The sequence below is a fragment of the Maniola hyperantus genome, chromosome 10, assembly GCF_902806685.2.
Source record: "Maniola hyperantus chromosome 10, iAphHyp1.2, whole genome shotgun sequence".
NCBI classification, from domain to species: domain Eukaryota; kingdom Metazoa; phylum Arthropoda; class Insecta; order Lepidoptera; family Nymphalidae; genus Maniola; species Maniola hyperantus.
The window spans coordinates 6,925,798-6,938,311 of NC_048545.1; the positions used below are offsets into that span (position 1 = coordinate 6,925,798).

Here is a 12,514-nt window from a genome sequence, read left to right on the forward strand (position 1 = left end):
AGGGTTCAGTACTCAAAAGATAAAAACGGAGCTCTATTGATGTCAGTCTGCTGTCTGTACGTCCGTTTGTCCGTCCGCATATTACAAACCTGAAATTTTGGTATTTGGTGTTGAACATTAACTAAATCGAATATTGAATTTGAAATTCAATTAAATTATTTACCAGGGGTTTACATATATGAAAAAGCGGCATGGAATTTTTCCATACCCTAGCATGTGTGGTATCATTGTCTAGAACTCACTGAGTAGACTACAAATATATTATAAAAATCCTGTGGGAACTCTGATTTTCCAGGGTATAAAGTAGCCTATGTCCTTCCCAGGGATGTAAGCTATCTCTGTACCAAATTACGTTAAAATCGATTGAGCAGATGGGCCGTGAAAAGCTAGCAAACAGATAGACAGAGAGACACATTCGCATTTATAATATTATGGATTAATTTTTTAGCAGTGGCAGCGTCTATCTCAAAAACCAAACAAAAGTTAGGAATGTGAAATTTCGGTATATTATATACTGAATTTAAACAGCAAAGATAGTAGACATCAAATACAGTTAAGAATTATTAATTTCTACTAGGCCTTCTATGGCAGAGTCTACTATGTTGGTTACTTTGCTTCTTTAAAAGATCTCCTTGATTCCAATTTGATCACATAGAGACACTGAGAGTGTCTCACAGAGAGTGGCATTACCACTTTTGCTTCACCATTTGCTGAACTATGTTGGTTACTCTGATCTTCATCCCTGAAATAATCAATATATTATATACCTGAAAAAAAGCTTCCATGCTAATTTATATAATGACAATTTCTGTACATAGGGTGTGCCATAGAATAATGGATATTTTTATCAATAATAATAAACTTATACATATAAAAAGACTAAGTCCTAGGACACACTAAACCACTGGGTTAGGTTCCTTTTATGATGTAGGTACACAGATTTTTGGAAACTCCACCCCTCGCTGATTTTTAAAATTCTACTCGCGCGAAGCCGGGGAGGGTCAGCTAGTAGCTGCTATAGTAGGTACATACTGGAAGTATGTGATAGCTTAGTGGTTAAGACGTCTGCCTCCTACTCAGGAGGTCGGGGATTCGATTCTGGGCACACACCTAAACCTTTCAGAGTTATGTGCTTTTTAAGCAATTAAATATCACTTGCTTTAACGGTGAAGAAAAACATCGTGAGGAAACCTGCAGGCCTGAGAGTTCTCCATATCCGCACATGGCCAGCGTGGTAGACTATGGGCTAACCCTTTTCACTCTGAGAAGAGACCCGTGCTCTGTAGTGAGCCGGCGATGGGTTGATCATGATGATGTAATAGAATAATGTGCCACGAGCTAAGGACACCTGTGGCATACGTACAAACAAACTGACAGACAGACCGATAGCAGAATGACATTAATAAAGCTCCATTCTTAGCTGTAGCTTTCAGTAGCTTTAGCTGTGCGATGATACAGCTAAGCAGTTAGTCAGACAGCTTTTCTTTTTATATATAGAAGATAATATGCTAATTAGTTTCATGTTATTAACTTACTTTTGCATAACTATTTTCCTTTCCCTTTGGGATGCAGGAAACTAAGTACTTAGTGAGTACTTCCCAAGCATTGAGGTTTGAGTGCATCGGTTACCTCAGACTTCGGCTAAAGGTGGGTTGGGACATTTTATTTAAAATAGATGCCCCCATTGGGCGCTGGTATGTTCCCGTTGCATAAACATGCAGAGCTGCCAGGATCTACAACAAATATTTCAATTTTCATGTTAAATTATTAATTTCAATATTTTCCTAACTCCTCAATATACTAAATTGCAGAATTTTATTTTTATTTGTTACTAGATGGTGGATTTAGGTTTTTAACTAATCCCGTGGGAACTCTTTGATGTTCCGAGATAAAGAGTAGCCTATGTTCTTCCCCGGGATGTGCAAGTTAACTCTGTAGGTACCAAATTTCATCAAAATCAATCATCTAATCAATATTAGTATGGAAGTATGGATTTTGTACCCCAGAAAGTTGTAACAATAAAGAGAAAAAGACAGTAAAAGTGGACAAGGAAGCGCTTATTTCTATTAGAGATTTTGACCAGTGACTCTTGGCAGTGTGAGAGGTTGTAAACAGAGTAGAATAGGTACAACAAAAAGTACCTATTCTAAGTAGGTAGGTAATGGTAAGTAATTTTCTGTTTTGTTGGTTGTTATGAATGTGATTGGAGGCAAAAGCTAATCATTGTCTTACAAAAGATCATAAGTAAGTATATTAAATAAATACCTACTTAGTACTTACCTATTTATTAAGCTATGACATGGTCTTGTCTAGGACTAGAGTTAAGTACCTAGTACATGAGACTTACTTTTAGTTCATTGCGAACAGCTGTCGAACGGCTTGGAGGTAAGGCTTGAGTTCTTCCAATAATTGCTCAGACAAAAGTTCACAATGAACTCTTCTCTGGCAGCTCCATTGTGTCATATCGCGCAGCCTGCGCCTGTGTATCTGTAGCGCGTTTTGTAATTTGCTGGCGCTGCTCCTCGTCTTGCCCCATCAAAACTTCACGACCCATATTTTAATTAGATACCTAGGTATTATCTACAACATTAACATAACCACAAAATATAAATAATAATTGAACTCACAACACTGAATTATCATATTTATTACCTATTTACTACTAATAGGTACCTAAGTATTACTTTTTTAATAGGTATTTACTAATATTTTTTATCAATTACTTATTAACAAAAACGGGCTGAATTGAGTCGATGTTGTAATAATCCTTCGAAATTAAAACATCTCTACATTCGTTGAGATTGCAAAAAAATTATTACCTCTATAAAACGGACGGATTATAGTGGAGAGTCGCAAAACACTGGTCCCGACTAGTTGTTAAAACGATCGTTGCCACCTAATAAAGTTTCCAATTACAAACTGTCATTTTTGCTTAGTGAATAGAGTTTTAAAAACTATCGATACGAAAACATACGTGAAAAAGCTGTTTCCGGTTTCTATTACATCCCATTAATGGCTATGATCGAGAGTCATTGTCTATGACGTCATCTTGGTTAAACACTGACGTTAGCGAATAGAAAATTTGAGTTTGACATTTAATTATTAGAAATTTTCACGAAATTAGTGTGCCACTGAGATACAGCATAACCCTGCTGAAAGCCAAATGAAGAAAAAAAAGGCACTCATCGACAAAGTTCTTTGACATTCATCTAAGGACTGCACTTTAGCAAGGGTTGCCTGCTTATTTAAATGATTTTGCGAGAGTGAACCTTCTGTAGGTACCTACTTATTATGACTGACTTATTCTGAGGCTCGGGATACAATGTACTCTGTGGCTCGGGGCCTGCTCGGGGCGAATGTAGATAGAATAATAGGTAGATGTAAGTACTGTGTAACCGCGTATGAGATAGTGATAGCACGACGTAACGATGAATAACACGACAATTATTATTACCATTGTTTAGTAGTCAATATTTGTATTAACCGATCAACAATATTTGTATAAAACGTTTTTTATGTGAAAACAAGTAAATAACTCACGAGAAATACAATTACGCCACGAATTCTCAAAGTTTGTTTTGCAACTTGTTGTAATGTATTCTTGAAAAAAACCAGTTACACGATAAGGGACCAAAATAGGTTAGCTGCGTCTCTGTTTATCACGTCATTAGTAACTTTATCTGTGCTCTCTTTTTAGTGCGAATGAGAAAGCAAACGTTCCTGCATCTACGTTTATTACTCTATCTACGGGGGCGCACCACTAGTTTAGTCTATGGATTTGGATCACATTGGTCGTAGATTGGCCCAAGCTTGGAACCAAGTCGGGTTTTAAACACAAAACTTGGGAGTTGGGTCAGGTCCCGACTCGGGACCTTTGTGTTCCTGGTGCGCCTCAGACGGTGTGTAGGGACTTCATTGGTCCCCTGAGGTGGGTCCTCAGCAGGTGCCGCTGGCTGGGTTGCGCGAACGTGTTTGGCCCCGTAGCCCAGCCACCAGGCGATGCGTGGAACATCGTGGGGTTTTAGTCGGTAAGAGTCCGACATAACCTCCGCACCTCCTCGGGTGCGGTGGCATCCATGAGGATTTTCCCACGGAAAAAAAAAAGGTCCCGACTCGGGACTCCCGAGTCCCAACTTAGCAGTTGGCTTCGTTGTTTGTTTATTCAAAATGCCTTTATTAAAATGGAAAATTCCTTCTAAATTCGCCGACCAATAAAGCAATGAAGTAGGTAGTTACATAGGTAATCCATACTAATATTATAAATGCGAAAGTGTGTCTGTCTGTCTGTCTGCTTGCTTTTCACGGCCCAACCGTTCAACCGATTTTGATGAAATTTGGTACAGAGTTAGCTTATATCCTGGGGAAGGACATAGGCTACTTTTTATCCCGGAAAATTAAAGAGTTCCCACGGGATTAGTAAAAAACCTATTTCCACGCGTACGAAGTCGCGTGCATCAGCTAGTAAAAAATAAAATAACTAAGTCTAGAAGCAGGATAAAAAGTCCTTACGAGTCTACGAGATACCATTGGACTCATTGGACTATTATGTACCAAAGAGTATATAATCACTACGTTTATCTATGCGTTTATCCTAGCCTGTTGCCTGAACTGACTGGGCTACTTTTTGAAAATTGAATAGAAAATCTAATAAATATTACTATGAATTTTCAATGTAAACGAATACTGGAACCCATTAAAGTAATTGTAATTAATCCCCTTGCACCGGCATCTCAATTAATCATAGTGAAAATAATGTCTGGGGTAGTGTTTGGGAACGATCAACTGATTGATCTGAACTTATTAGTTTGCTCTAATGAGATGAAGTCGGGAAATGCTTTCAGGTTGGAAATAGAATCGTGTGCCTTTTCATGCATCAATTCGATCAAAGTGTCATCTGATTTTCCGAGGTACCTAATACGTAAGACTTAGGTACATAAATAGGTAAACAGCTTTGCAGTGCAGGTGATCGCGAGCAATTTACTCTTATCCACTGAGGTGTTCTGTTCTCCATCTCCGAAGATATTCATCAGATCTTCACCAAAGTAAAAAAAGGCCACCTCTCAAGTATGACCTACCAAACAAAAAAAGAATCATCAAAATCGGTTCATCTTAGAATAACAACTCGGTTCATATTTGGCGGAGAAATCGCGTAGCAAACTAACAAAAAACATACATTTGAATTGAAAAAATTAAATTGAATGCTACTTACAAAGCCTGCTATTTACAAAGCTATTACACTGATCGCGAGCAATTTACTCTTATCCGTTGAGGAGTTCCGTTCTCCAACTCCGAAGATATTCATCAGATCACTACTACGGATTATTTTGACACAACAGTAATTTCGATACAAGGAACGATTAACTTATGATTAGATTATGAAGCTAAGAATACCTAATTCAAATCCTAATCCAACAAACTTTGCAATTTGTTTCTTTGTCTTGGTCGATTTGCAATAGGCTAGTTGACACTTTTTTTAAGTAGGTCTTAAATGGTTACTATTTGTCCTATTAGATCAAAAAAATTAACACTATATTTTTTTGCGCCCTAAAAACCGTAAAATTTTAATTTAAAAATATATTTTTCTTAGACAGGTGAAAACACTGTCGGCCATGTTTGGCCGATAGATTATCTGTGCTCTGACGTCATGCATTTGTAAACAACAGCATAACCTCCCAAAGTTTAATAAACATGACTTCTATACTAGTTTACATGAAAAATATAGTAATTATCGTTATTGTATCATCCGAAAATGTAAAAAACGCATCGATAAAGACCACAGGAAAGTTGTGGATTAGAGTGCCCAGTGAAATAAATATACGTAACACGCGAAGACTTGCTTAAAGGGATCCTATATGACTAACGACTTCAACCCAAATTTATTTTTGCAAAGATCACTTTGTTGTAAGTCTTACTTAATAACTTATTCAATTTATAAAGAGAAAACGATATTTTTTTACGTTTACTATGAGTTTTTAGAAATATATAAAAACTAGCTTATGCTCGTGACTTCGCCCGCGTGGACTTCATAAATTTCAAACCCCCATTTAACCCACTCAGGGGTGGAATTTCATAAAATCCTTTCCTAGTGGATACCTTCTCTTTACCTACAAAGAACACACCCACCAAATTTCAAGTATCTAGGACCAGCTGTTTAGATGTTTAGGCTGTGCGTTGATATATAAGTTAGTCAGGACTTTAAATTTTATATATATGGATACTACGTTAGTCCCCGCGTGCCATAGGGATGACATTTCTTTGTTTACATATTTAATGACGTCACATCATGGCTGACAGCGTTTTCTGCGTTTCAAATAAAAATAAAAACTGTATTTTTTAAAATTGGATTTATATATCCATCCTGCGTTTTTAATAATTGTTATTGATATATTTCGTTGTCTTAAGCAAAATACTATAATAAATAATCATTTATTGGACGAAATTAGATATGAGTCAAGTAGCCTATTGTGCACTGTAGGTAAGGTCTATATTTCTCGAGTGCTTATATGCCTACTTACGTTGAATTTGAATCTCTTTTGAAGGATTTGTGTGATATCGCGTGGTGGTGCTGGTGGTGGTGGATCTTGCTTGCTTGCTTGGTGGCTTGCTTTTTCTGCATCCTTAACAGTTCATATCGAATGCTGCACTTTGTACCTACCATACAGATTTGTCTGTTTTGGTGTATTTAACAACAAATGTATTAAAAATGCACGGGGTTGCAATGGCTTGTATAGTACGGTATAATAACATTGTAAATTGAAAAATTAAAAAGAGCAACCGCCGAGTTTCTTGCTGGTTCTTCTCGGTAGGAACGGCATTCCGAACCAGTGGTAAATTAAAACTACCTGACTATTCATAAGCAATTGTAAAAAGTTTACATGTATAAAAAAACATTCTATTCTATTCTATTCTAAAACAAAATTAAGCTACATAGTACCTACATACCTACTTAATTCTTGCATGTATATTATGGGCTTGCGCAAAGTAACACATGCCTATCCAACAGTAATTTTGTTTGCACCAGTTACAGATGCTGAAGAATCTAACTAAGTAAGTACTACTTACTAGAGAATACCTACAATTCAATAGATAAATTTTTGCAGTGCTTATGATGGCGATGTATTTTGTTTTATGACCAACTTCAGCAACCCTAACCATTTTGACTGCAAAGAAGAATATAGTAAGCATTTCGATGCACTCTACTTGATTTTAAAATTAGCAAACAACTTCTCGTGGGCAGATGATAATAACGAAAAGAACTTTGAAACAGTGAAAACTGCTAATTTCAATAATCAAGAAGCTAAGAAAGATGCGTGTGACAAGAAACCTATTTTCATAGCAGATGGCTTAGTGGGTATAGATATTCTGAAATCCATGTCAAAGGATATGCCACATGATATATTATTTTGTCCCACACCAATAACAGCAATAGCAAAACAAGTTTTGGGAGACTTTTTAAATGTATGTGAAATAAACTTGAACTTAACAGCCTAGGTAAATACTTACCGATTTAAAAAACGGATAGTAGGTACTTAATGCCTAGTGGAGAAAGCGCATTGCGTCAGTAAATTAACGTTGACCTATGTTGTATGGTAGAAATGAATTTGTTAGTTTGAATTTTGTTGCTTTTGACTTAGCTTCTCGTTACTCAAAGTTTACGATAAGTCTTTGGTCTCGGTTAAACCTTACTACTAATATCTAATTCCCTAACAATACCTTTCTACCTTATACCCTTCTCATTCTGATAAAAGAATTACTACTAATGTCTCATTCCCTATAATAATACCTTTCTATCCCCTCAAAATATAAAAAATAAAAATATCAAGTCAGTTTTTACCGAAGATATCGGTAGCCAAAATATGTAAGACTAGATAAGATGATGCCCGCGACTTCGTCTGCGTGGATTTAGGTTTTTTAAAATCTCGTGGGAAATGTTTAATTTTCTGGGGTAAAAAGCTAGCAGACAGACACTTTCACACTTATAATATTAGTATGGAAGTATGGATTTAATATTTTTATCTATTATTTCTGCCGATCAGAACATTGAAATTTTTTAGATATTAAATTGGAGGCATTTGTAGGTTCAATGTAATATGATCAACAAGATATTTGTTTGGGCTGCTAATGATCAAGATTTCCATATCGAAGTAGAAAAGCCTTTGATAGTAAATGATGTGCTTGGCGATGAATCTCAATGTCAGAGAGGTCTGGTCGGAAAGGATTTTTTTGAATCGCGTAACTTTGACACCACGCAATTTAGTGATTCATGGATGAAAAAGGAATTTATTGAAAAGGTAGGTGTTATGGAACTAAGGAAGTACAGTACATATCCGGCAGGAAACATCGGCAAGAAGGCATCGAACAATCAATCAATCAATCTTTAGAAAGAGATAGTCACCAGCTTCGGCTTTGTAGAACTCGTCTCTATCACTTATACAGACCTACTAGCTTATTCCCGCGACTTCATCCGCGTGGAGTACTAAAATTTCAAACGCCTATTTTTACCCCCTAGATTAACTTGCGTAGTTCACTCTGCTAACTGCTTTTCCTTCACCGTTAAAGCGAGTAATATTTAATTTCTTAAAACGAAACGAATTTAAGAAGTGCAATAATCCTCATAAATTATTTTTAGATTAAACTTTAAACTTTAAGGCAAGGTTAATCTCGACAAATTTATGCAAAAAGGTGGCGTCATCTGCGGCGAAGAATCCTTACGGATGTATTTACAGAGCGGCTGAATTCAGTAAAACTTTGAGAGACATTTGGTTAACGCGCTCCAGCGATGGCACAAAAGTTTACAGCAATATCGGTGTCATTAGTGATGAATCTCTCGGAACTATTAAAGGTAAATTTTTGTAGGTCTACTAAATAATAAAGTGACGACTTAGGACTTAATGAAGATTGACCTTAGATTAACAAGCGTAGAGTAATCATCTAACGGCCGAAATCTCCATACATAAATTATATTGCAACACAAAAAATGTGTCCGTTATAGTATAGGATCCCGCTATAGAACGACCTTCACCGAGCTGGTTAATGGATGAAACGTATTTTATATTCAATTTAATATGTCAGTAAATATATTGCATATGGGTTGCCTAAAAAATTTCAGTCCAGGATGATTAATTATTAATAAAAAAAAAATTAATCATTTCACAAATTCCATACGAATCGAAAGTATGAAGCCCATAGAATATGCATTTTTTCCCCGGGTAGGCAGGTATAAACAGGTAAATCGATACTAGTAACTTGCACCAATATTTAAAAAAATTGATTCGACTGTTAGGCGGAACGAAGTTCGCCAGGACAGCTAGTTATTATAAATTCTCTACTCAATAGTGATTTAAATGTTTCAATTTGCAGGATATCCTTACGTTTTGCCAATAATTTTCGATAAAGGCACATGGAGTGTTAACAATCGGTTCTTCGAAGATTCTCATCTCAAACAAGAGATCAAGAGAATTAATAAAGTAGTCAAAAATCATCATCAACAGGTCATCATAATTTGCGATATTTTAACTGAAAATTTTAACGTTTGTCTGATTTATTTTTTCAATTTACTTTTAAATAGGGTTCCGTACCCGAAGTGTGCCCAGGGGATCCTATTACTAGGCTGAGATCTATAGAGCCCACTTTGACCTGTTAAAACGAGAGAGCGTTATATCGCTGTCATAAAACTGTCTCGTTTTAACAGTGTCTCAAGTCAAAGCAAAGTCAAAGTGCGCTCTATAGATTTTACCCTAAGACTTTGGCTGTCTTATCCATCCGTCCGTCCGTCTGTCTGTCAGCGGGCTGCATGTCGTGAACAGTTGAAATTTTCACAGAATGTTTATTTCTATTGCCGCTATAACAATAAATAAAAATTTCAAAATGGTCGCCATGTAAATTAAAAAGTGTTATTTATTGTAGGTACGGAACCCTTCGTATGCGAGTCTGAGTCACACTTCACCGATTTTTTACATTAAATCTTATTTTTGTTTTCAGTTAATCCCGTATTGCAAAAAGTTTTTACAAGAGAACATTATTAGTCAAGAGTGTGTTAAGGGTGAAGATGATAGCGTTTCTATGTTTTAATTATTTCTTTCTTCTATTCTTTATTAGGTACTTGCTTATTTTTATATTTTGAAAGCTGAAGTACCTAGTTAATACCTAATTAAAACCTTGGCATTTTAATAAGCTCTTTTAATAGGTACGCTAATTTGCTCGATTAATAGAACAAGATTTCCACTCTTAGGTTGTATCAGATGTTAGTGATGGTAACCGGAAGTCGAAACCGATGGGTTAACGTACTTTTACAGCCTTTCCGAGCCGTCGCAGAAAAACGAAAAGGTTAAGTTTGGATCTCCAAAATTTGTCACCCATCCAGTTACGGACTTGGGTTAACAATTGGAATCGACTGATACGCGTCCCTCATATTATTATATAATATTATATATATAAAAAGCGGTGATAGCCTAGTGGTTAAGACGTCCGCCTTCTTTTCGGGAGGTCGGTGGTTAGATGTCGAGACCACTAACATTTCGGAGTTATGTGTGTTTTACACAATTAGGTAAATATGACTTGCTTTAACGGTGAAGGAAAACATGGTGCATGCCTGAGAGTTCTCCATATTCTCAAAAGTGTGTGAAGTCTGCCAATCCGCATTGGGCCAGCGTAAACTATGGCGTTAACCCTTCTCACTACCCGGCTCAGCAGGGGCCGGTAATGGATTGATCAATGATCATGATGATGATATAATACTCCAATCCGAGATTTTAGCGTGTAATGTGTAGGTGGGTACGTAGGTAAGTGTACGAGTAGGTAATCCTATAATAAGCTCAGTTCAGAGGCTCCGTTTTCATTGGTCGTAAAGCCCGATGGCCCTGCAACAACGCTGGACGCCCATTGCGCTATAAAGTGTCGGCTAATAGGGATTACTATACTTAAAGTTGGATTTAACTTATTGTTTTTTGGATAGTAAATTTTTTATTTTACTTTTCTTATTATATTAATGTATAATTAGTTTTGTGGGATTAAACTCTACATACGTTCAACTGCAGCTAACAAACTGCACCAAACACTATCTACCTATACCTACTTGAATTTTAATTTTTTACACAGAGAAATCCGAGGAAAAGTTTTTGAAGTAAAAATATGTAGGTACATTGAATTATATGGTAATAGGTAGTCTTCTAAATATATAAAAGGTAAAGGTGACTGACTGATCTATCAACGCACAGCTCAAACTACTGAACAGAACGGGCTGAAATTTGGCATGCAGATAGTAGCTATTATGACGTAGACATCCGCTAAGAAAGGATTTATGAAAATTCAACCCCAAAGGGCGTGAAATTGGGGTTCGAATTTTGTGTAGTCCACGCGGACGAAGTCACGGGCATAAGCTAGTTTAATATAATTGCGAAAAAAGGTAATCTGATAAAACTGCTGTTCTCTTCGCAATGAATCAAAATTAATGTCGTGTACGCCTTATCCCTGGGTAATATATTAATTAGGTCAAAACAGCGCAACAGAACGTCTCCGCGGCACATTGTAACGTAATATCACCAGGTAATGAAGCATCCCTCGGGAGCACGGTCCTACATAACCAGCCGAGAAACATTCAAATTAGTCTTGCTAAGGAGCAGACAATAATATTAAGCTAACGGCTGAATACTGAAATTATTGCTAAGTCTAGTGACTATTTTTAGCATTTTCTCTGAACAAAAAATGAGAAAAAGCAGAGCTATAGTCCGCGACAGGTCGAGATGGCAATCGGGGAGAAAGCGCCCGCACACCCGCACATCCCCCGCGCTATCCCGGTGCGGGCGAGTGCGGGTGACGTGCGGGGCATCCCGCCGCCTCACACCCCGATCACATCTCGACCTGTCGGGTACTATACCTAGGCACCGTTTGTAACCTGAAATGTGATTCTGAGTGAAAATGAAAAGATAACCTAGTTAAATGCTGGTGTTGATCCGTCACTCTCCGTCTTTAATTACTTTACCCATGAAAAAAACCACACCGATCTGTTGCTCTGTTGCAGCGTTATTGAAGTACAAACAAACAAACAAACACTTTCGCATTTATAATATTAGTAGGTAATTATATAAATATTTTATAGCTATTTGCAGTAAAATTACAGTTTGGTAAGTATTAAGTATAAAAAAAGTTGTAAAACTCGTGAGATAAGAATCTTTCCCAAAAAGATCGCGCTCCCGGTAAAACCTACATTAATTTTTCCTTAACACGTTAGTTTTTCAATGTCGCATCTCAAGCTCAACTTATGCAGTTTCTTTCCCGTATTTTCAAGTAGGTATTTTATAATGAAAAGACGAATCTAATATGATAGGCTCTCTACCTATGGTCGCTTTTCACTTTGAAATTGAACGGATTTCTACGTACATTCTACCTTATTTATTAAAATCTGGATCGATGCATACCTACCTATCTACCTCTAAGTATCATGAAAGCATTTCATGTTGCAGAATTTTTATGTAAAATTCATAGCAGTGAAAAGTTTTAATACCTATAAGAACGG

The 12,514-nt window shown here is 36.7% G+C and overlaps 1 protein-coding gene and 1 long non-coding RNA gene across 2 annotated transcripts; one reads left to right on the forward strand and one right to left on the reverse strand.

Annotated features, from left to right (window-relative positions):
* Window positions 1-209: 209 nt before the first annotated feature.
* LOC138402837 (uncharacterized) lies at window positions 210-3,145 on the reverse strand. The gene is made up of 3 exons (XR_011237182.1): window positions 2,348-3,145; window positions 1,536-1,733; window positions 210-742 (listed from the first exon to the last, which is right to left on the reverse strand). It is a non-coding gene; the product is annotated as an uncharacterized lncRNA (long non-coding RNA).
* Window positions 3,146-4,768: 1,623 nt separating this feature from the next.
* Window positions 4,769-10,071, forward strand: LOC117985678 (putative malate dehydrogenase 1B). The gene is made up of 6 exons (XM_069501462.1): window positions 4,769-4,907; window positions 7,022-7,458; window positions 8,079-8,291; window positions 8,683-8,842; window positions 9,361-9,491; window positions 9,982-10,071. Exons 2-6 carry the CDS (start codon window positions 7,129-7,131, stop codon window positions 10,069-10,071), a joined length of 924 nt encoding a protein of 307 aa, XP_069357563.1. The 5' UTR covers window positions 4,769-4,907; window positions 7,022-7,128.
* Window positions 10,072-12,514: the final 2,443 nt, after the last annotated feature.

Excerpts from the sequence above, each read along its gene's own strand:
- LOC117985678 (XM_069501462.1), top strand. The coding sequence starts at position 7,129 with ATGACCAACTTCAGCAACCCTAACCATTTTGACTGCAAAGAAGAATAT. Across the intron at positions 7,459-8,078 it reads TTTTGGGAGACTTTTTAAAT|GTTCAATGTAATATGATCAA; the intron begins GTATGTGAAATA and ends AGGCATTTGTAG. Across the intron at positions 8,292-8,682 it reads AAAAGGAATTTATTGAAAAG|GTGGCGTCATCTGCGGCGAA; the intron begins GTAGGTGTTATG and ends TTATGCAAAAAG.